The 25,064-nt window shown below is 41.2% G+C and overlaps 2 protein-coding genes across 2 annotated transcripts; one reads left to right on the top strand and one right to left on the bottom strand.

Moving 5' to 3' along the window:
* Nucleotides 1-3,231: 3,231 nt before the first annotated feature.
* Nucleotides 3,232-20,732, top strand: LOC148999164 (uncharacterized). Its single transcript, XM_089141413.1, has 3 exons — nucleotides 3,232-4,435; nucleotides 18,862-19,322; nucleotides 20,211-20,732. Exons 1-3 carry the CDS (start codon nucleotides 3,232-3,234, stop codon nucleotides 20,730-20,732), a joined length of 2,187 nt encoding a protein of 728 aa, XP_088997539.1.
* Nucleotides 20,733-22,601: 1,869 nt separating this feature from the next.
* LOC148999163 (uncharacterized) lies at nucleotides 22,602-24,840 on the bottom strand. Its single transcript, XM_089141412.1, has 7 exons — nucleotides 24,482-24,840; nucleotides 24,192-24,329; nucleotides 23,648-23,919; nucleotides 23,448-23,500; nucleotides 23,280-23,355; nucleotides 23,081-23,185; nucleotides 22,602-22,906 (listed from the first exon to the last, which is right to left on the bottom strand). The coding sequence occupies exons 1-7, from the start codon at nucleotides 24,838-24,840 to the stop codon at nucleotides 22,602-22,604; spliced, it is 1,308 nt and encodes a 435-aa protein (XP_088997538.1).
* Nucleotides 24,841-25,064: the final 224 nt, after the last annotated feature.

Genomic DNA, 25,064 nt, shown 5'->3' with positions numbered 1-25,064 from the left:
TTAAAGCATTTGTGCAAACACTTACATGCTCACTTGTTTATTTAGGTAAATTATGTAGGTCTTTATATATATGAGAAACAATCCAAGCTGTTGAGGAAATTGCTTAGAATTGCTAAACAACCGAGCAGTGATTTTAACAATCAAAACGTGTAATGGAAGGCCCACCGCTAGGTTGGATAGAAATCAATGTGGATGGGTCTTTTCATTGCAATGGCGCGGCTGGCTGGAAATGGAGAAGCAGGAAGAGACATAAATAGGAGTTTTCTTTCTATTATGCTAAGAAAAGTGGAGCTCAGATGGCACTAGTTGTAGAAGCTCAAGCAATAAGAAAAGCCGTAAATTATAATGAAGGATAAGCATCTATAGAAAATTATCATTTAAGGGGATAATCAATTGCTTGTTAGAATTCTACGTACAAAACACTATATAAAATTGTTGTTTCAAAATTTGTCATCTCCGGTTGGGCCACAGTTGAAGGGGGATAGAGTTGGTTAACCTAGTATTCCGCACCAAGAAAATAAGTAAATGTGGGTTGCTTCTAAGTATGGAAAACCACTTCCAAAGATCAAATTCAGATTAATAAAACATAAGAACTTCACATGAGTAAATACTCCAACAAATTGTATTGTTGGGTTGGTGGTGGGATAAAATGAACATTACCTTGAGCATTTGGAGGATGGAGGTATTTATAACCTTACCTGAGCAATCTCGTTCGTCAGATGTGTGCAGACCAAGATCTTCATGATATCCTTAGGTGGATATCCTCATGATCTTTGTATCTCCTGATACATATGATGCATTTAATGCACATGTATGGAGCATTAAATGTTAAACTTAATGTTGGTGCATTCGTGTCGACGTAGTGTCCGTCGCCTAGTCACTCTTAGAGCACCTTTCCAGCAACTCGTTTTCAGGTCCCACGATTCTCCTCGATGGTGCACAACATATCCTGGGAGCCGTCCACATTGTGTCCAAACTATTGAATCAGTTGTTGAAGACGGTTAGACCAGGTAGAGGCGTTCAGTGCAAATTGTAACAACAAAACAAAGTTGTTACTCCAAGAATTAGACACCTAGTTGAAGACAGAAGACATATGGCTTCCTAGTTCACTAAAGTTAAGTTTCTCCACCCTTCAAGAAGGAAACTTATCACAAGGCAGGAAAAAAGTCTAATAATTTTCTTTAGATTTCCCTCCCCCTTTTTGTATTGGTCATTGTCATTGGGTGAGTTAGGTTGTGCTTTGGGTAGGGGGTTTAAATACAAATAAATTTGTGTTTTTACAAAAAAAATAAAAAATCTAAAAAGCTTTTTAACTGACATCCGAAACTACAACCAGGGTAGCAATCCAACTACATTTTAGGGAAGGGTGTCAATTCATAGAATGTCATTTATCGAAACTGAAACCATGCCATTATATTGTATAATATCATATTGAATAAATACAGTAGGGTATCGATATGACATAATTATACTTGATGAACACATTTTAGGGCATAAAGCCTGCATTTTACATACTTAGAGTGGAACTACTTTGGGTTTTATGTTGTTTTTGCAAATTTTATGATTTTTCACGATTTGAACAAGTATTTGGAGTTTTGGGTATGAAACTTGCAATTTTTCAAGTCAAGAGGTCGTTCAAATTCTCAAGTGTGAAAATGGCCTGATTTGGAGCATGATGGACTAAAGATGTGATTATGGGTAGAGGCGTTCAGTGCAAATTGTATACAACAAAACAAAGTTGTTACTCAAAGAATTAGACACCTAGTAGAAGACAGAAGACATATGGCTTCCTAGTTCACTAAAGTTAAATTTCTCCACCCTTCAAGAAGGAAACTTATCACAAGGCAGGAAAAAAGTCTTATAATTTTCTTTATATTTCCCTCCCCTTTTTGTATTGGTCATTGTCATTGGGTGAGTTAGGTTGTGCTTTGGGTAGGGGGTTTAAATACAAATAAATTTGTGTTTTTACAAAAAAAAAAAACTTGTTGATACGATGTTGATGAATCTGCAAAATTATACTTGAACGCTTGTTCTCACAAATACTGTCACTTGAGTTGAAACGTACTAGAGGTACTTTCTTTAAGGTATTTAGACACCCCGATTTGTGCAATACGGGTTCTATAGTGTCTTCACCCCAAGATCAGTCAGCCCAACCTTTAAGGTTGCACCCCAGAAAGGTTACTTCAGGTGTATCAGGTAATGTTCACTGCTTGACAGAATAACAACAGGGAGAGAGAGAGACAAAAAGAGAAGGAGGAAAATTCAGTATTTAGAATAAACTCGGGAATGGCTTTATATAGAGCTCCAAAGGCTGTGGGTGAAGGGTAAGGTCACCTCTCTTTGTTGAGGTACCTTTCAGCTCAGCTCCCTTCAAGAAGGTACCTGTCCAACTGACCTCCCTACTGGAGAGTGCCTCTCTTTGGCATCTCAACGTAATCACCCACTGCGGGCTTTCCCGAACAGGGGCCCATGACAAATATACTTGAACGCTTGTTCTCACAATACTGTCAAATGAGTTGAAATGTACCAGAGGTACTTTCTTTAAGGTATTTATACACCCCGATTTGTGCAATACGGGTTCTACAGTGTCTTCACCCCAAGATAAGTCAGCCCAACCTTTAAGGTTGCACCTTAGAAAGGTTACTTAAGGTGTATCAGGTTATGTTCACTGCTTAACAAAACAACAACAGGGAGAGAGAGAAAGAAAGAGGAGGAGGAAATTTTGTACTTAGAATGAACTCGGAAATGGGTTTATATAGAGCTCCAAAGGCTGTGGGTGAAAGGGTATGGTCACCTCTCTTTGTGAGGGTACCTTTCAGCTCAACTCCCTATAAGAAGGTACCTATCCAGCTAACCTCCCTACAGGAGAGTGCCTCTCTAATGGCATCTCCACGTAATCATCCAGCAGCGGGCTTTCCAGAATAGAGCCCATGACAAAATGGGCCTTCCGGATCAAAGCCCACAACCCTTTCGGAACAAGTTTAAGGTATTTAGTATTTTCTACTATGGCTACTGACAACACTGAAGTAGTCAACACAACCGTTGGAAAAGAGACCAAACATGAAGGACTCTGCAAACGTAAGTGCACATGAGAAAGTCACTAAGAAGAGCACTCCTCTTCCATCTCTGTAAGCTTCACAACCACCAATCGGAAAGTTAGATTTTGACAAAATCGAGTAGTTCAAAGGTGGGAACTTTAAACGTTGGAAGAAAATGCTGTATTTTGCACTTATGGAAGCTGGGATAGCATTTGTGTTGAATGAACCCCAACATGATAAGTCAGGTGATCCTTCATTCGATCAGAAAAGGATCGAATGGTTCACTGCAGATTTCAAATGTAAGAATCGCATTCTAAATGCGTTGTCAAACGAGTTATACAATGTGTATAGCTCTTTTGAATTTGCTTATGAAATTTGGGAGGCATTAGTCAAGAAATATACTCTTGAGGATGCCGGTAACTTAAGGTTTGTGGTTGAAACCTTTCTGGAGTTTACGATGGTCGATGGGATTAGCATCTCCGACCAAGTAAACAAGTATCAAGTGTTGGTGGGGAATCTGGAAAAAGAGAATATCATTCTGCTAGATGCCTTTGTGACCATTGCCTTGATGCACAAGTTTCCTTTCTCTTGGAGTGCCTTCAAGGTCTTAATGAAACAGAAGAGGAAGGACTGGGCCTTTGACATTGTTGTGGTTCGGATCAAAATAGAAGAGAGGAACCAACTTAGGAACGAACCTAGTAGTTCCAATAACCCTAAGGCCAACTTGGTAGAGACTGAACAGAAAAAGAAATCTAATAAGTCTCTGAAATCCAATCAAGATGTCACCTTCAAAAAGAAGAAGAGAGCATGCTTTAAGTGTGGCAAACCTGGGCATTTCATAAAGGATTGTAGGGTAAAGAAGAAAGGAGGATCAGAGAAAGCAAGGGTTAATCTGATTGATTCTGAGATCTACACTGCCATGATAACAGAGGCTTTTGTGGTTGAAAAGTCAACATCCTGGGTGATAGGTACGGGTGCCACTAGGCACATTTGTGGAGATAGGAGCTTCTTCTCCAAGTACTCTGATGCTGCTGACAAGATCTTCATGGGAAATTCTCAACCAGCCAACGTAATCGGAAAAGGACAAATCACCCTAAAGCTTACCTCTAGAAAAATTCTGAAGTTGGAGAATGTCCTCGATGTACCAGATATAAGGCAAAATCTGATCTCTGATCCGCTCCTGAATAAAGCTGGGTTCAAACTGTCCTTTGAAGCAGACAAAGCAGTTCTCTTAAAAAATGATGTATTTATTGGAAAAGGTTATATAAATGATGGCCTCTTTGTATTGAGTATTACTGAATTAATAAATACTTCGATTCTTGCTTATGTTCTTGATTCTTTTGATTTATGGCATGGTAGACTAGGTCACAGTAGTGCACCTTATATATCTCAATTATGTAAGTTGGGCATTATACATAGTATTAAACCACCACTGACTAAATGTCAAATTTGTGTTGAGGCTAAATTTACAAAGAAACCTCATAAGTCAATGGACAGGAAAACGAATTTGCTAGAACTAGTGCATAGTGATTTATGTGACTTCAAATCACAAGTGTCACGCCCTCCCAGCCGGTACCCTATCTGGCATACCCGAGAGTGTGATCCACAGCCCGAAGATCAGGTATCGAGTGATCAACCTCCCACATAAACAATAACATAATCATGAACAATCAAAACAAGAGTGCGGAAGATAAATCATAGATCCAATAAAGAAAGAATGAATCATAAATGAATCAGAATAATAGATATAATCAGAGTATCAAACAGATAAGTAAAGCGAGGCAAAAATCCCACTTTACAACCAGCGGAAAAGTAGCTCTAAAAGAATAAACTAGACAAAACCTAATCCCAGTAACAAGTACATTGGGTAACTAAATTGTTCTCCACTTTATAGACAACATCCTTGTAAGTGTAAATCTCATAAATAGCACAAGGACGCTTCCACTCAATGGTCGGACTAAGCATCGTACGGAGCATAACCACTCGCGGAATCTTCAGAGTAATTGTGGTAACCGCAATCACCTTCCTAGAGATATGCCTCTTCGCCTTGCGCTTCTTCATAGGGACCGTCATAGTACTCGGTACTGCAGGATAGTCTAACAACATTGTACAATAAAGGAATGAGTTTCAAAGAAACTCGGTAAAAGCGCTTAAAATCCATAATAACATAAATGGCGAATTCCGGAACAAACATAAATGCAATATGATATGAGACAAACAATGAATGAATGAATCTAACTCTATGTATGCTTGGTCTCTATTGGCGAGACATGCTTTAAGTCATAGCACCGTACTTCTTTAGGAAAGTCCACTCACATCCTCAACCATTTAAGATATCTTGGATTCTCTCACGGATCATTTCACCGGTCTTGAGCAGCCGATTGGTAAAGGGTCCTTCATCCCTCAGGACAAACCATGGCAGGGGGTTAAGTCAACACACTCTCTCACAACCATTTGGTATAAGTACTGGCGCATGTCGGGGTAAAACCTAGCCCAATGCAAGTCTTCTACTTAGTTACATCAAGTCGATCCGGATACGTCCATTCCTCGTCCCTGACGATCCTTTCCGGTATCCTTCACACTAGAGTCAGCGTATCCTATGGCACCGACCAACTCGGACTACGGACTCATCAACCCTATTGATCATCCACATATGGTAAACGGGAAGCTCTCACGTCCTCTCACGGGTTGGTTACCGGTCTTAAGCGCCCGTGAGCCCAAGTCTAACCATATGCAACCCTACCAATAAATGGCCCCCACAATGTGATTCCTGTCCTCTCACGGGTTGGTTACCGGTCTTGAGCGCCCATGAATCCCCATTGCTACCACGGGTCGTTCGGTCTCAATACCCCTCCGATTAGGGTCCGACATAACAGGACATCCTAGCCAAACACTACTAGACAATCCTAGATATGTCATCCAACAGGTTTAGGAAGGTGTCCAGAGGGGCATCTCCGGAAACATCCCATAATATTCCCGTAGTAGTCCAAGGACAGAAGTGTCGAAAGGACACCTCTCCTTTCCAAACCATACGTAAGCATACACATGCATCAAATCATATCATCACATATATGGTAACTTCATATATGGAAAGAAATCAATAATTACAATCACTTGTATAACATTGGTAAGTAAATCATACATGAATCAATTTAATATGAATAAGTAATGCTACTGTAATCAAAGTTATGCAACAGTAGTATATCATTGTAAGAATCTAATTTAGGAATCATATCAATGATATTCAAATATAGAAACTAGATTCATGCTATCTATGTAATTAAGGAAATAACCATCCTTACCTTTTATAACTCGCAAAGGAATCCTAAGAAATCAAGTAAGATCTTGGCAAACTTGAGAAGAAGGTCCTAAACAAGTATATACAACATATTAGGAAAGATCCCTAACAGAAAAGATATCAAAACATCCGAAAGCAGACCAAATCCGGAGTTGCTGTACTCATTGGTCGAGTGGATTGGTCGAGTGGTCCAAGTCGACCAATGCACAAGGATAGCCTATAAAATCGGAGTTTTAAGATATGAAATCCGAATTTGGTGGTTCAAAAGGGTACTAATCAAGGGGTAGACTACATCAGTAGTATTCTAACATATAGGGGACCTCAAAACACTAATCCAATCAAGGTATCAAGATCCAAATTAGGAAACAAAAAGTTACCATAATTAAATCAACCATGGATCTTGATGAATTTGAAATAGAAAACAAAGACAAGAACAATAGGAGGATGGATCATTGCTTTCGGTAATGGTATCATGAAAACATACATAGATCTTCATGGAATAAGGCTTAGAAGTATAAATCTAAATAAGGAAATAAAACCTACCATATATGTAACTACCATGCATCATGAAGAACACATAGTATGGTAGAAGAGAACAACTAGAAATCTATAGATTATGGATCATGGAAGAAAAACACAGTAATTAACTACTAACATGATCAACATAGAAGATCCAAAGAGATCAGAATTCAGATTAGAAGTTTAACAGAGATTAGATCATGGTTTGATCATGATTCCTTCAAAAGCTTGCAATGATCATGGTTAAGATCATTGTTCTAGCCTCAAATCCTTAGGATGATCATGAGAACATGTTCAGAGATGTTTGCAACAGAGAATGCAGCATCTCTTCTACTGTCTCAACTCAAAAAGGAAAGAAAAACAAAGATGGAGGAGAAGAAGAGAGAGTAGACATACCTTTTGATGCAAAAAGAAGAGTTTCGACGAAGATCCGTCAAGAAAACACCAAGGATGCAAGAGAGATGACTTGCAGAGGTCTTTGGTTCGTTCCAGAGAGTTTGGAGGCAGCAAATACGAAGTGGACTCGAGATTGGACTTAAATAGAGCAAGAACAACCTAATTGCCAAAGACAAGACACTCATTGGTCGAGTGGATTGGTCGACTGCCCAATCGACCAATCACGACCAATGCCGACAAAGAAGACCAAAACAGGGAATTGAAGGTCCAAATCAAATCCAATCTTAAAGGGGTTTTGCACACAAGTCAAGTGACTTACCTAATAGGTAGAAATGCTTTCAAACCAAGATAGAGAGCACTCCAAGTCCATCAACTAATTAGATCTTCATCAGATTCAGTTTCCATAAATAGAACCTCATCATCAACTTTCATGGATTCAAAGCCGGACACCAAGTCCTCTCTGGGATGGCCCAAAGCTGACTTCTTACTTTACTTCGGGTCATCGGACCTACAAATAACAAGGTTTCCGGGTCAAGGTTAGGGCTGGGTTTTACATTCTCCCCCCTTAAAGAAATTTCGTCCCCGAAATTGAAAGCGTACCTGTGCTTCCAAAGAGGTAAGGAAACTTCTCCTTCATATCTTCTTCCTTCTCCCAAGAAGCTTCTTCAAGGGTATGGTTCTTCCACCGAATCTTCACCAAAGGAATGGCGCGATTCCGCAGCTGCTTGTCCTTCCTATCCAAGATTTCGGCCGGTTCTTCATCATAGGTCAAATCAGCACTAAGTCTTTCAGTGCTTGCTGCAAAATGTGTTCGGATTCTCTATGTATTTTCGGAGCATCGAAATATGAAACACATTGTGCACACCAGCAAGAGGCGGAGGTAATGCTAATCGATACGCAACAGTCCAACCTTTTCCAAAATCTCGAAAGGTCCAATGTAACGAGGGCTAAGCTTTCCCTTAACATTGAATCTCATCACACCCTTCATTGGTGAGACCTTCAGAAAGACTTTCTCTCCAACTTGAAATTCCAAATCGGTCCTTCTCTTATCAAGCATAAGATTTCTATCTTGATCAAGCAGACTTAATCCTTTCTCTTATCATATCTACCATAGCACTTGTAGCTTCAATCATCTCAGGACCTAAGACTTTTCTTTCACCTGCCTCACCAAGACAAAGGTGTCCTACAAGTACCGCCATACAAAGCCTTGAATGGAGTCATGCCTATTGTTGCTTGATAACCGTTGTTATAGGCAAACTCAACCAAAGCTAGGTGTTCATCCCAATTACCACCCATATCCACCACACAAGATCTGAGCATGTCTTCCAATGTCCGAATTGTCCGCTCGGATTGTCCATCGACCGTGGATGATGAGCTGTACTCAAGTTCAATTGGGTTCCCAAGGCCTTCGCAAACTATTCCAAAACCTTGAGGTGAACCTAGGATCACGATCCGAGACAATACTCAATGGCACACCATGCGAGACGAACCACATTATCCACATAAAGCCTTGCTAGCTTATCCAAAGTATGAGTGATCTTCATAGGAATGAAATGGGCTGATTTGGTCAACCTATCAACAATCACCCACACAAGTGTCATTGCCTTTACTTGTCCGAGGCAAGCTAGTCACAAAGTCCATGGAGATATCCTCCCACTTCCAACTAGGAATAGGAAGAGGCTGAAGTAATCCAGAGGGAGGTTGTCGAACGGCTTTCACACGTTGGCAAGTCTCACACTTGGCAACAAAATCATCAACATCCGCCTTTAGACCAATCCACCAAAAATGTTCCTTCAAGTCCTTGTACATTTTGGTGCTTCCCGGTGTACAAAGAAAGACCGATCGGTGTGCTTCCTTCAATATTTCTTTCTTAACTTCTTCGCTTTGCAGCACACACAGTCTTCCTCCCTAAACAACAAAGCACCATCCATGGATATACCAAAGTCGGGGTCCGACTCAGATTCGAAGAAATCTTCTCAACTTTGATCAAAAACTCTTGATCGTAACTCTGCAGAGCAACAATCTTATCTCTAAGACCAGATCTTGCCGTCATGGCGAAAGAAAGAATAAAATCAGAATTCTCAGAACGATTTCCAAATCAAAACTCTCAATAGAAGACCACAATGGTAAACTCAAAGCATTCAAATCCAAAGTCTTCTTCTGGTTCTTCCTACTAAGAGCATCAGCAACAACATTTGCTTTCCCAGGATGATACCGAATATCACAATCATAATCGGAGACTAGTTCCAACCATCTCCTTTGTCTCATGTTCAACTCCTTTTGGGTAAAGAAGTATTTCAAACTCTTATGATCCGTGAAAATGGCAATCTTCTCACCGTAAAGATAATGTCTCCAAATCTTCAAAGCAAAGACAACGGCGGCAAGTTCTAGATCGTGAGTGGGGTAATTCCGCTCATAATCCTTCAATTGCCGAGAAGCATAGGCTACGACCTTGCCATGTTGCATCAAGACACAACCCAAACCAATCTTTGACGCATCGGTATAAACTGTCATACCACCGGAACTATCGTGTATAGTCAAAACCGGGGCACTTGTCAATCTATCTTTCAACTCTTGGAAATTCTTCTCACAAAGGCGTCGACCAAACAAACTTCTCTTCTTTCCTGGTCAACTTAGTCATAGGAGCAGCCAACCGAGAAAAGTTCTCAATAAACCTTCGGTAGTAACCCGCCAATCCAAGAAAACTTCTTATTTCCGTTATCGACTTCGGTCTTTCCCAATCAGCCACAAATTTGGACTTTTTCAGATCGACACGAATACCTTCGGCTGAAACTACATGACCAAGGAATACCACTCTCTTAAGCCGTAAATCACACTTGCTAAACTTAGCGAACAACTTCTTTTCTCGCAACCTTTGCAAAGTGAAACTTAGATGACTCGCATGCTCTTCTTCGCTCTTCGAATAGATCAAGATGTCATCAATGAAAACAATCACAAACTTATCAAGCACATCATGAAATACTCGGTTCATGAGGTCCATGAACACCGCAGGAGCATTGGTCAATCCGAAGGGCATGACTCTAAACTCGTAGTGACCATACCGCGTTCGGAAAGCTGTCTTGAAGATATCACTAGACTTCACTTTCAATTGGTGATATCCGGACCTTAAGTCAATCTTTGAGAACACAACTCGCACCCTTCAACCGATCGAAGAGATCATCGATTCGGGCAGCGGATATCTATTCTTGATAGTCAACTTATTCAACTCACGGTAGTCGATGCACAAGCGCATACTACCGTCTTTCTTCTTGACGAACAAGACCGGAGCTCCCCAAGGTGACACACTAGGCTGCACGAAACCTCTATCAATGAGCTCATTCAACTGATTTTGCAACTCTTTCAACTCAAGAGGAGCCATCCTATACGGAGCTTTAGATACCGGTGCAGCACCAGGGACGAGATCAATAGAGAATTCGACATCTCTCGTCCGGAGGCACTCCCCGATAGATCATCGGGAAGACATCAACAAAGTCGCAGACAACTCGACTTCGTCTACTCTTTTCTCCACTATACCCTTGCCTTCGATGAAGCATCATCCACTAGGGCATAGACTTGCATCAAGCAGCAGACAAGACCTTCTTACAAACCCTTCTCTTTTCACCCCGAAATTCAAAGACCGGACTTCCACAAATATGGAACTGAATCTTCTTTGAGGAACAAAGGAACACAGCTTTGTGGGCTGTCAACCAATCGATTCCCAAAATAACATCGAAGTCCTTCATGTCAAGAATCACAAAATTGGCTTCCAAGTTCTTCTCACCAATCAACACAGACATTTAGATAACCCCTTATCTAGTTTCACAACAGACCAGTAGGTGTACTAATCAATAAACAACTAGACAACTTCTCGTGGATTAGGTTAGTCTTCTTGATGAATGCAGATGACATGAACGAATGAGATGCACCCGTATCAAATAAGACAAATGCAGAAATAGAAGCGACTAACAATGTACCTGTAATCACATCATGGCTTGGATCCCGCTCAAAGACTGAAATACTGAAAACTCTACCGGAGGGAGGAGCAGGAGCACTCTTCACCACCGGGCAAAGCTGCTTGGCAGGCCGCTTCGGACAGCACGAGCAAAATGACCAGCTTGCTTGCGTAGAAGCAAACAGGATTGCTGGATCCAACAGGGGTGGCTGCAAATGAGGGCTTCGAACAAAAGGCCTTGCACTTGCACTTGCACTTGCACTTGCTGGTGGTCGGTTTCCGCCATACCGTCTAAACCGGCCGGGCTGCTGAAAACCCGTGTTCCGACCTACACTCTTAGCCCGAAAGGTAGGAGTGGGGTAGGGTGTAGGTCTCACAAAACGACGGTCATTACGATCCACCAAACCAGAATTCCTTGATCGCCAAGGCTTTTGCACACGAGCACTTTCCTTCTCTCGTTTCTTCCAACTTCTTCGAGTTCCGCACCACTTGAGCATAGCTCACTATAGGCTGGACTCGTGAGGTAAGCTTTAATGCAGTGGCGCGCAGTCCTTTGAAGAACTTCTTTGCTTTGGCGAGGTCTTCCTTCAAAGAATCTGAGCAAAGAAATGAAGCTCCTCGAACTTCTGTTGGTACTCCAACACGAGACAGAGTTCCTTGAGTCGAATCATAAACTCAGCTTCCTTCGCATCCTTCACCGCCTCGGGAAAGTAGTTCATACAAAAAGCCTCTTTGAATAACTCCCAAGTTACAACTCCCGCATGCAAACCTTCCAAAACAGACGAGTGGAGATCCACCATGCATCAGCTTTCTTGTTGCAACTTCGCTCAAGAAACAAAATCTTCCGAGCTTCCGAGCATTGCAGATGTCGGAAAGCCTTCTCCAACTCACGAAGCCACTTGTTAGGAAACAAGGGGTCCTTGGTAACTCCAAAGAAAAGTGGGTACTTGCATCTTCGGAAAACTCTCCATCAAGCGAGTATGAGGAGTTCCAACTAAACCTCCCGCATTCGGGATCATGCGGCATGAAGATTCACATTAGCACCAGCCCGGGTCTCATTATGCGAGAGTCATGAAACCCACCAACATCTCGGTTGAACCGAGCCGCTTGTCGCCGCATCATATTGCCCATAATATTGGCAATATCTCCGAAACTTCCAACATTCGGGGCACCAGGATCTCATGAGTACCCCGATCAACATTTGGTATCTCACCACCTCCATGAGGTACTTCACCACCTCCCCGAGGTACTTCACCACCTCCATGACCACTGGATTCACCACGCCCACTTCTCGAGGTAACCATTCTCAAAAACCGAGAACATCAAAATACCGAATTTCGAAGATTCAACATAAACCACAAGTCCAAATGATTTGAAAACTTAAATCATGCTCAAATATATCCATATAGTCATCAAACAATATTCCATAAGGCAAAAATCACATTTTCCAAAGATTCAACAGCAAATGAGGTCACTGTGACCATTGGTCGAGTGATTGGTCGAGTGACCCAGTCGACCAATGAGTCGACCAATGCGATGACTAATGCGAAAATTCGCATTATAAGCCTCATTTTCACATTCCAACCTCATTCTAACTTCTTCCAAAGGTGAGAGAGCTCTAGGGAAAATCTCCAAGAGTTCCCACAAGTGTTCTTGAGGTGATTTAGTGCTTCAACAACAACATCACAACACACCATCTTCACAAACAAGGTAAATCTCTTATTCTTTCTTCCCTTTTCATCTTCTCATGCTTGCATTTCAATAAAACCATGCTTTACTTGTATCCAATGCTAGAAATCATGCTTAGGAATGCTTAGAAACATATTCCCTAGGTTTTAAACACAATGCCATGCATAGACAACAAGTTTTAACACTTTGGTGCTCATCTCGCAAAGTTTTATACCGAAATCGATATCTTTAGAAAAATTTCGTTTTCTCTCAAACCGCTTGAAATTTTCGCACGAGATCAAATGCTACATGCTCAAGATGACAATGTAGATAGGTCCATACAATTTGATTTAACCAATTTCAACTTTTCAAAAATCCAATTTTGACCTAAATTGCAAAATCCCCAAATTTCCTTCTTGCTGAATTTTTCGCTTTAACCCAAGTTTTAGATCGATTTTCATCAAACAAACTTCATAGACATGAAATTCCAAGTATTGCGCACATGCTAGTATGTTCAAATCAAATTTCCCCCAAATTTGAAATTTTCCGAAAAATTACTAAAATACCGTTTTGGCTCAAATCTTAAAATAGCACTAATTGGAAATGTCTCTTGTCCCTTTCACAGATACACTATGCAAAGGGGAGGGCGAGGACGAGGTAGAGGTCGTGGTCGCATCGTAGGTGCTCTTAGGGGCAGAGGTCGGTTCCTTTCGAGCCTAGACAGGAGGTTAGGGAGACCAGACATGTTTGACACACCTCAGGCCGAGTTCCCGTACGAGGCCTACTTCGGCATCGCAACATCGAGATGGGACGTCTACTTCACTTACGCCAGCTCGTAGCCTTTAGGATTCGGCAGAGGTTCGACACATTACAGTGGACTCATCTCTTCACCGAGGATCTACCGGTATACCCGGAGCTAGTGAGGTTGTTCTTCAGCAACCTTACTTACACAGAGGAGGCTCGAGGCCAAGGACATCCACTTAGACTTGTCCTCGGGAGCAGTGGTCTTCCGGACTCGCATTCGCTTCTCTACCCGGATACCGGCTGAGATCTTGCAGGGTTCCTTACTATCCACAAGAAGTGTGTGTGGATACCGCAGGAGCAGATCCGGGACAGCCATCCGATGCCGTACGAGCTTCGCGAGATATGCTCTACGCTATGGGATAGCCGTCGATGCTTCACACCGTGGACTAGCGGACGGATGACGGGTTCTCGCACGGATTATCGGTCGCATAGTCGGCCGAAACATCATGCCGAAAGCCGGACATCACCATCGGGTCACGTGATGGAGGCCTTAGTCATCTACCGCATCTACATGGGCTTCGAGATCGATCTCTCCTACATCATTCAAAGAGTCATGCCGGACTTAGTTCTCGCGGCCTAGCATGCGGAACCTTTGCTATGGGAGGCTACCGACTTTGATCTTCAGGCATTTCGGGGTGAGTTTCGAGGATACACCAAGGGGACACTAGATCACAGGGATACCCTATTGGGACTCGGACCATTCGTCGGATGAGACTACAAGCAGTCGAGAGATCTCCCGGTCCGTAGGGTGAGGATGATGATGAATCGTAGGATGAGGATCAGGGATCGAGGATGGAGGAGAGGATATCGGTCCTGATAGTGATGATCAGGCCGGAGATGATGCAGATATGCGCGAGGCTGAGCCTGTGCATCACGAGTTTCCTTCATCACACTTCGAGGTAGGTGGCCCTTCGCATGCAGTTCCGGAGACTTCAGATCTTGGTGCACAGATGAGATCGATGACTTCCATGCTAGAGAGAATGGAGGTCGACAGAGCAGATGTACGAGAGGATGGAGTCACGACAGATAGGATAGAGCATCGGGTGACTCAGCTAGCGGAGGAGTTCGGAGCATACAGAGATCGAGAGCGGATCACCTAGATAGACCGTACCTTAGGATTTCCATTTATGCATTTCGGATGTAATCGTTGTAAAAACTTTTGAAATTAATGAAGTTCATTTTGTTTCTCTTTAATTATTGTACGTTATGCAACTTTCTTTTCCTTGCATTAGCGACATTTGTTCAAGTATAATTATGGTATGTTATTCAGAAATGTTCTGTTATGCCTCAAAGGTCAAGTTTCTAATTCAGTGTTCTATTATTCACTTCTAAGAGTAGAAGAGTAATTTCGGATCAATGACTCAGAATGTTCAGTTGTTGTCTTTTGTGGTTAGGATCTCCTCGAACCTTGGGCTCGATACCAATCAGTCACACCCTCCCAGCCGGTACCCTATCCGGCATACCCGAGAGTGTGATCCACAGCCCGAAGATCAGGTATCGAGTGATCAACCTCCCACATAAACAATAACATAATCATGAACAATCAAAACAAGAGTGCGGAAGATAAATCATAGATCCAATAAAGAAAGAATGAATCATAAATGAATCAGAATAATAGATATAATCGTAGTATCAAACGGATAAGTAAAGCGAGGCAAAAATCCCACTTTACAACCAGCGGAAAAGTAGCTCTAAAAGAATAAACTAGACAAAACCTAATCCCAAGAACAAGTACATTGGGTAACTAAATTGTTCTCCACTTTATAGACAACATCCTTGTAAGTGTAAATCTCATAAATAGCACAAGGACGCTTCCACTCAATGGTCGGACTAAGCATCGTACGGAGCATAACCACTCGCGGAATCTTCGGAGTAATTGTGGTAACCGCAATCACCTTCCCCGGAGATATGCCTCTTCGCCTTGCGCTTCTTCATAGGGACCGTCATAGTACTCAAGACTGCACAGGATAGTCTAACAACATTGTACAATAAAGGAATGAGTTTCAAAGAAACTCAAGAAGGCGCTTAAAAATCCATAATAACATAAATGGCAGATTCCATAACAAACATAAATGCAATATGATATGAGACAAACAATGAATGAATGAATCTAACTCTATGTATGCTGGTCTCTATTGGCGGACATGCTTTAAGTCATAGCACCGTACTTCTTTAGGAAAGTCCACTCACATCCTCAACCATTTAAGATATCTTGGATTCTCTCACGGATCATTTCACCGGTCTTGAGCAGCCGATTGGTAAAGGGTCCTTCATCCCTCAGGACAAACCATGGCAGGGGGTTAAGTCAACACACTCTCTCACAACCATTTGGTATAAGTACTGGCGCATGTCGTGGTAAAACCTAGCCTAATGCAAGTCTTCTACTTAGTTACATCAAGTCGATCCGGATACGTCCATTCCTCGTCCCCCGACGATCCTTTCCGGTATCCTTCACACTAGAGTCAGCGTATCCTATGGCACCGACCAACTCGGACTACGGACTCATCAACCCTATTGATCATCCACATATGGTAAACGGGAAGCTCTCACGTCCTCTCACGGGTTGGTTACCGGTCTTAAGCGCCCGTGAGCCCAAGTCTAACCATATGCAACCCTACCAATAAATGGCCCCCACAATGTGATTCCTGTCCTCTCACGGGTTGGTTACCGGTCTTGAGCGCCCATGAATCCCCATTGCTACCACGGGTCGTTCGGTCTCAATACCCCTCCGAATAGGGTCCGACATAACAGACATCCTAGCCAAACACTACTAGACAATCCTAGATATGTCATCCAACAGTTTAGGAAGGTGTCCAGAGGGCATCTCCGGAAACATCCCATAATATTCCCGTAGTAGTCCAAGGACAGAAGTGTCGAAAGGACACCTCTCCTTTCCAAACCATACGTAAGCATACACATGCATCAAATCATATCATCACATATATGGTAACTTCATATATGGAAAGAAATCAATAATTACAATCACTTGTATAACATTGGTAAGTAAATCATACATGAATCAATTTAATATGAATAAGTAATGCTACTGTAATCAAAGTTATGCAACAGTAGTATATCATTGTAAGAATCTAATTTAGGAATCATATCAATGATATTCAAATATAGAAACTAGATTCATGCTATCTATGTAATTAAGGAAATAACCATCCTTACCTTTTATAACTCGCAAAGGAATCCTAAGAAATCAAGTAAGATCTTGGCAAACTTGAGAAGAAGGTCCTAAACAAGTATATACAACATATTAGGAAAGATCCCTAACGGAAAAGATATCAAAACATCCGAAATGCACCAAATCTGGAGTTGCCGTACTCATTGGTCGAGTGGATTGGTCGAGTGGTCCAATCGACCAATGCACAAGCAATGAGCCTATAAAATCAGAGTTTTAAGATATGAAATCCGAATTTGGTGGTTCAAAAGGGTACTAATCAAGGGGTAGACTACATCAGTAGTATTCTAACATATAGGGGACCTCAAAACACTAATCCAATCAAGGTATCAAGATCCAAATTAGGAAACAAAAAGTTACCATAATTAAATCAACCATGGATCTTGATGAATTTGAAATAGAAAACAAAGACAAGAACAATAGGAGGATGGATCATTGCTTTCGGTAATGGTATCATGAAAACATACATAGATCTTCATGGAATAAGGCTTAGAAGTATAAATCTAAATAAGGAAATAAAACCTACCATATATGTAACTACCATGCATCATGAAGAACACATAGTATGGTAGAAGAGAACAACTAGAAATCTATAGATTATGGATCATGGAAGAAAAACACAAGAATTAACTACTAACATGATCAACATAGAAGATCCAAAGAGATCGGAATTCAGATTAGAAGTTTAACAGAGATTAGATCATGGTTTGATCATGATTCCTTCAAAAGCTTGCAATGATCATGGTTAAGATCATTGTTCTAGCCTCAAATCCTTAGGATGATCATGAGAACATGTTCAGAGATGTTTGCAACAGAGAATGCAGCATCTCTTCTACTGTCTCAACTCAAAAAGGAAAGAAAAACAAAGATGGAGGAGAAGAAGAGAGAGTAGACATACCTTTTGATGCAAAAAGAAGAGTTTCGACGAAGATCCGTCAAGAAAACACCAAGGATGCAAGAGAGATGACTTGCAGAGGTCTTTGTCTGCTCCAGAGAGTTTGGAGGCAGCAAATACGAAGTGGACTCGAGATTGGACTTAAATAGAGCAAGAACAACCTAATTGCCAAAGACAAGACTCATTGGTCGAGTGGATTGGTCGACTGCCCACGCCGACCAATCAATCGACCAATGCCGACAGCAAGACCAAAACAGGGAATTGAAGGTCCAGATCAAATCCAATCTTAAAGGGGTTTTGCACACAAGTCAAGTGACTTACCTAATAGGTAGAAATGCCTTCAAACCAAGATAGAGAGCACTCCAAGTCCATCAACTAATTAGATCTTCATCAGGATTCAGTTTCCATAAATAGAACCTCATCATCAACTTTCATGGATTCAAAGCCAGACACCAAGTCCTCTACTAGGATGGCCCAAAGCTTACTTCTTACTTTACTTCGGGTCATCGGACCTACAAATAACAAGGTTTCCGGGTCAAGGTTAGGGCTGGGTTTTACAACAAGAATCAAGAGGTAGTAATAGGTATGTTATCACCTTTATAGATGACTATTCTAGATATACTATGATATATCTACTGAAATATAAGAATGAAGCTTGCAATGCCTTTCTGTCTTATAAAGCAGAAGTAGAGAATCAACTTGGAAGAAAGATAAAAAGGCTAAGGACTGATAGAGGGTCACAATATTTTAGCCTTAGTAAATTCTTTGAAGAGAATGTCATTATTCATGAAACCACTGCCCCATATCAACTAGAATCTAATGGGATAGCAGCACGGAAAAATCGTTCATTAAAAGAGATGATGAATGCAATGTTAATCAGTTCTGGCTTACCAATTGACTTGTGGGGGGATGCAATATTAACTTCGTGTTATATTTTAAATAGAATTCCCCACAGGAAGACTGGAATGATACCATATGAAAAATGGTATTTAAGGAAACCAAGTGTGAAACACTTGAGAACATGGGGTTGTTTGGTCAAAGTGGCCATTCTAGAACCTAAGAAGCAAAAAGTTGGTCCTAAAACCATTGACTGTGTGTTTTTAGATTATGCAGTACATAGTTTTGCATACCGTTGCATGGTTATAAGAACCATTGAAGAAATTTGTGAGGAAAATTCAATAATTGAGACAAGGGATGCTGAATTCTTTGAAAGAATATTTCCTTTGAAATTTAATAGACTTGATAGTGAGTCTGGAAGTAGTAGTATGAATCATGGAAATGATTTGGCTACACCCGCTGATTTATCTCAAGAATTGACACAAGACAATGGAAATGAGACTCCAAGAGGAAATGAGAATCCTATATGGAAAAGCAAAAGACAAAGGAAAGCTAAATTTTCATCTGATGAGTGGATAGTCTATCTTATAGACAAAGACCCTCTCACATATAGTGAAGCAGTTACTTTTCCGGATGCTGCCTTTTGGAAGGAAGCTATAAAGAATGAACTAGATTCCATTATAGCTAACCACACTTGGGAATTGATAAATCTTCCTCAAGGTTCAAAGGTGTTAGAAACCAAGTGGATATTTCGAAAGAAATTGAAAATTGATGGTTCCTTAGATAAGTTTAAAGCCAGACTTGTAGTCAAAGGTTTTAGGCAAAAGAAAGACATAGATTACTTTGACACCTTTGCACTTGTAGCAAGAATAACCACTGTGAGAGTTCTTATGGCGATTGCATCTATCTACAATTTGGTGATACACCAAATGGATGTAAAAACAACATTTCTAAATGGGGAATTGGAGGAAGAGATCTACATAAGACTACCAGAAGGTTATGTATCTCTTGGTCAACCTAATAAGGTTTGTAAATTAGTCAAGTCATTGTATGGGTTAAAGCAAGCACCCAAGCAGTGGCATGAGAAATTTGATACTGCTCTTATTTCGAAGGGTTTTAGTGTTAGTGATTCTGAAAGGTGCTTATATAGTAAGTTTCATCAAGGGAAGGGTGTTTTTATTTTACTTTATGTAGATGACATGTTGATCATGGGAACAAGCCTAGAAATAATTAATCAAACTAAGAAACTGCTATTGTCTTTATTTGACACCAAAGATTTGGGCACTGCTGATGTAATTCTGGGAATTAGAATCATCAGAAAAGAAAGAGAAATTATATTCTCTCAAGCTCATTATGTGGAAAATATGCTTAAGAAGTTTGGTTTTTATGATTCTGGTTCGTTCAAAACTCCTTGAACTATGGATAGTAATTTTCAGAAAAATATTGGAGAACTGGTAAATCAGAAGAGATACCCACAGATTATTGGATCTGTGACTTATCTGATGAACTGTACTAGGCCAGATATTGCTCTAACAGTTGGAAAATTGAGCCAGCATACTCATAATCCTAGTAAAGAGCATTGGCTTGGAATTGAATGATTACTTCGATATCTGAAGGGTACTATGCATTATGGACTTCACTATAGTGGAAATCCCTCTGTTTTGGATGGACACTGTGACGCTAATTGGATCTCAGATTCAAGAGAAACACTAGCTACAAGTGGATATGTGTTTATGCTAGGTGGAGGAGCAATCTCATGGAAGTCAGTTAAGCAATCATGTGGAACATCTTCTACAATGGAAGCAGAATTCGTAGCTTTGGAAAAGGCTGGAAGTAAAGCTGAATGGCTTAGAAACATGATTGCAGATATACCTCTATGGCCCAAACCAATGCCACCTATATCGCTGCACTGTGACAGTAAAGCAGCTATAGGAAGGGCCAAGAATCGGGTATATAATGGGAAAAGAAAACACATATGTCTTCGACATAATCTTGTAAGGCAATATATTGATGAAGGAACAATTGCAATTGATTATGTGAAATCAGAGGAGAATTTAGCTAATATGTTCACTAAAGCTATGCCTACAAGAGCTTTTAATGAAACACTTACAGGAATGGGATTAAGACTTGTGACATAGGTCATGTGATGAACACCCAACCTATGTGAAGAGGTTAAATCCTGAATTAGGTTCAAAGGGTAAGCAACAAAGTCACTAGATGACCTGTTTGTACTACTATACCCATTCTGAATAAATATAGTAAAGTAGTACCACCATATCGTTGATAGAATGAGTGACTCTGCAGCCTACTTTATCAGATCTAGTGTCGATTCAAGTCCGAAAGACATCTACAACGAAGTGTCCTATTGTGTCTAATGTGTTCACTGCTGCTTGAGTCTTCAGCCTTTGTATTTGAAGTTTTAACCATTGTGGGGGATTGTTGTAAATATGTTTAAAAATTATTTTATAAAATAAGTTTTAAACATATTTACAACAAGGAAAATGTGAAAGGAGTGGAAGAGAGACGGAAAACGACGGAGGAGGAGAAGGAAGAAAATCGGTAAATGTTGCTGGAGATTCCGACCGGAAAAATCAGTCTTTCAATTGGGGTTTTTATTCGGCTAGTAACAGGGGCTGAATTTGTAAATTTATAAAACTCTAAAACCTTAAAATGCAAAAGAAAAAATTATATTTACATATAAGATCCTTGAGTTTTTAATCTAGACCGTTAAACATAAGTTTGATGACATGGTCGAATCTCGACCGTCGGCTGCTGCCAGCAGCAGCAGCTGCAAATAAAAATCCATCTCAATAAGTCACTTTTGATTAGGGAATGATTTCTCGTTCGTTTGGCCAGGTTCGCTGGGCGGCGAACTAGGCGAAACGGCGAAATATCGCCGAAATTTTTGCCACCCAGTTCGGCATATTTCGCCCCTTTGTTTCGATGGGTTTTTTTTGGTCCAAATGAGTTGAAATTTGGTGGGTAGCCTAATTTGATGCCAATAAACACAATGGAATGGTTGGTTTTGCCTAAAAACTCACCCAAATTGGTGCTCTTGATCGGCATATAATCGACTGTATATACCGGTAAAATTGTAATTTTACAACCTTATTTTAAACAATTAAACTAACATAAATAAGCACAAAACTATTATATTAGTAAGAAAAATACAAGTATATAATAATACAAATACAACTACTCAATACCAAGTACTATGCCTTGGTGGATCCATGTCCTCCAGCTCTGTCTCTGTTGATAGTTGGGTACAAGGCCCATAGGCTACAACATTAAACTTCCGCTCCATTATTTTCTTGAAGTCATTCCAAGACATGTCATGCTGATGGTTGTTGACATACAAGGAAACCAGTCTCTTGTAGTTTTCATCATCCATGATTGTAAAACTACTCCCCTCAGAGGGGTAACGTGAATGGAACTCTTCAATTGACATCGTAGCATCGAAAGGATATCTGTATGTTGCCTCCAACATATCAATTCTCTGTGAGCCAAATGGAGGCATAAACAGGACACCCTGATGCTGATAACCCCAAACATCACTACCCCAACCACCATATGTGCTGCCTTCCTGCGAACCCAAGCTCATGGAAGATCCATCATTATATCCATAGTGCGAACTCCTAGACGACATATCATCGTGTCCATAAGCAGAAGGGACACCATAGCCATAAGCAAGTGTGGAGCCTACAAACTCCTCGAAGGTCATGGACCCCATCACTCCTGGCAACCAGTCCATCGGATCGAAATGGCCGTATGAGCCATATGATCGAGTATCGTCACTATAACCAAAGCCATATGATCCATACCCATGCTGGCCATGCATATGCTGCTGCTCCCCCTTGAAACTCCCCCCTCCCTGGCCGATTGTAGCTCGTAGGTCAACCACGATAAAGCTCACCACCATGATCGTCATCCTGGGTGGCATGTGTGTATTGAGTCTCTCCAATGTATCTCTGGGGGGGATCCTGTGCCTTTGATAATGGAACATGATATCACTCCTGTACTCCTCCTCCACCACCACCACCACTGTCGTCATCATCATCCCTCTGAGTATGACTGAGACTGGGAGCAAGGGTGTCATCTGGATCATCATCATCTTGCGTGCCAGGCTGCATCATCCAATCCTCATCCACTGTGGCGGAAGCCGCCTGATGTACCTGCCCCTCTTGAGAAGCCATGTACTCATCTACATTAACTCCCGCAGCTTGAGCAATGATTGGGTCTGGCCTACCTCCAAGCTGATCTAACACTGGCTCGCCCCTATCCAACAACCAATCCGTGAGTGGATGTTGGTCATCTGCAGTGAGCTCAAAGATATCATCAAGCTAGATGTCCTTGTCTGTCCCACTGTTAGTGGTTAAACAGGCATTCTCTAACTTCAGCCTCATGTTGTAGTGACAAAACACGAGGTCATTCAGGCGTTGACTTCCCAACCTATTTCTCCTCTGGGAGTGAATCATCCCAAATGTACTCCAATTCCTCTCACGCCCAGAGGCAGAGCAAGTATGGGAGAGGATCCGCACTGCCACTCTTCGGAGGTTCTCTGCATCGCCCCCATATAGAATCCACCACTCAGCTGCATTATCACAAATAATGCAAGTTAATACTTTAATTCTTAACAAAAATCCTACTTATATTACTTATATGTAAAATGTAATCATGCATCTAACCTGGATCATAATTTTGTCGGTTTTGAGCAGCAGAATCTGAACCAAAGGTCCCCAGTGCATCCCTAAAGTATTTTATCTGCAATAATTTTTATTGATGGTTAGCTAAATTCTTTCACAAATAAAAAGCAAGTGCTAAGTTCTAACTTCCATATGGCAATTTGATTGGACCGTTGCGTTTGGCTCTAACTTCCCAATAACCTCCATAACGACATCGAGCAAGTCTGACCGCAATCCCAAATTTTCAATTTACTGATATTTTGGGTTGAGATAATAGGCTGCACAATTCACAAACTCACAGTCAAAGAATTAATTTTTCTTACAAGTTATAAATTATTAATAATAAGTAGTAACCCACACTAACTACTTACCCGCCCTATGCATCGGATGCATTAGATGAGCGGTCCATCTAACATCAACAATGTTCAAGTATGCAGCAAAACCTCTGGGGTTAGCTCTTTGGATTGTTGTTTTCATTCGCTCCAGGGCTGCATATATGTGCGGCATAGTGGGCCCCCTGAGGGAGGAATCAACCATATGTAAGACCTTTATTATAGGATCTAAGGTCTCCAGCACAATTCTCACATTCCTCCAAAACTCATCTGACGAGATTGTCGTCTGTGCGGTGCGCCCACTACTCGTACTGAATTATCACAAACACATTAAGTTAGTAATAAATACTACATACTAGATATTCATATTTCATAGTATAAATGTATAAGAAGTTAACAACTTGTTAAATCAAATAGTAAAGACTATAGATAAAAAATATAAAAAATACTTACTTTGATCCAACCCATGAGAACCACTCCTCTGATGAAAATATGGATCTCAAGCCCGTCTTCCATTTCTGATTACTGTTGAGGGCGATGAAATTCGTGGCAAATCTCGTAGGACTGGGTCGCACTAGCTCACCACCGCATGCCTGCCTCATCATATGCAGAGCAACAGTATGATTGTAGATGAAATTTGTTACCTGCTTGACCCTCTTCACTGTGCTCTGGATAATATTGATCTTGCCGATGTCCTTTAACATGAGGTCGATACAATGAGCTGCACAGGGTGTCCAATATAGGTTATATCCAGCTGTATTCATCAGTACCTCACCGGCTTTCTTGAAGTTGGTGCCATTGTCGGTGACAATCTGCACCACATTCTCCTTCCCAACTTCATCAATCACATCCTGCAAAAGTCCAAGAATATACTTGTGGTCTTTTGTATGCCCAGTAGCATCCACAGATTTTAGAAACACAGTCTTCCGATCACAATACACCATAAAGTTGATGATAGATTTTCTTGTCGGACCGGTCCATCCATCACACATAATGGTGCATCCATATGTCTCCCAAAATATTCTCAAACTACTGATGTACTCTTGCAGCTCCTCCTTCTCCTCAGCCAGGAAATTGGTCAACACCTCATTAGGGGTAGGACCACGATATCCAGGACCTGCCTTTGCAATAGTGTCAACCATATTACTATAATAAGGACCATGTGCCGTATCAGCTGGAACCGCACTGTAGTACATCCACTTCGTCATTGCCTTCTTCACTTTCTTCGCCATCCCTTTCTATGCACCTATGATCTTGGGCTGCTTGGCCCCCTTATTTCTGAAAATATCATGATTCTGCTCTAGGATAGGATCCGACCTCTATGGATAGTCACGTGGACGTGATCCCCGTACATCAGCCATAGAAGGGATCCTCTGACTCTGTGATCGGCTGAACATACCACGTATACCACCCCTGTCCCTAGATCCAGATGCTCCAGCCCCTGATCCAGATGCTC

The sequence above is a fragment of the Hakea prostrata genome, unplaced genomic scaffold (assembly GCF_041222555.1).
Source record: "Hakea prostrata isolate BN-2017 unplaced genomic scaffold, UWA_Hpros_2 contig_31, whole genome shotgun sequence".
NCBI classification, from domain to species: domain Eukaryota; kingdom Viridiplantae; phylum Streptophyta; class Magnoliopsida; order Proteales; family Proteaceae; genus Hakea; species Hakea prostrata.
This window is presented reverse-complemented; position numbering and strand designations above follow the sequence as displayed.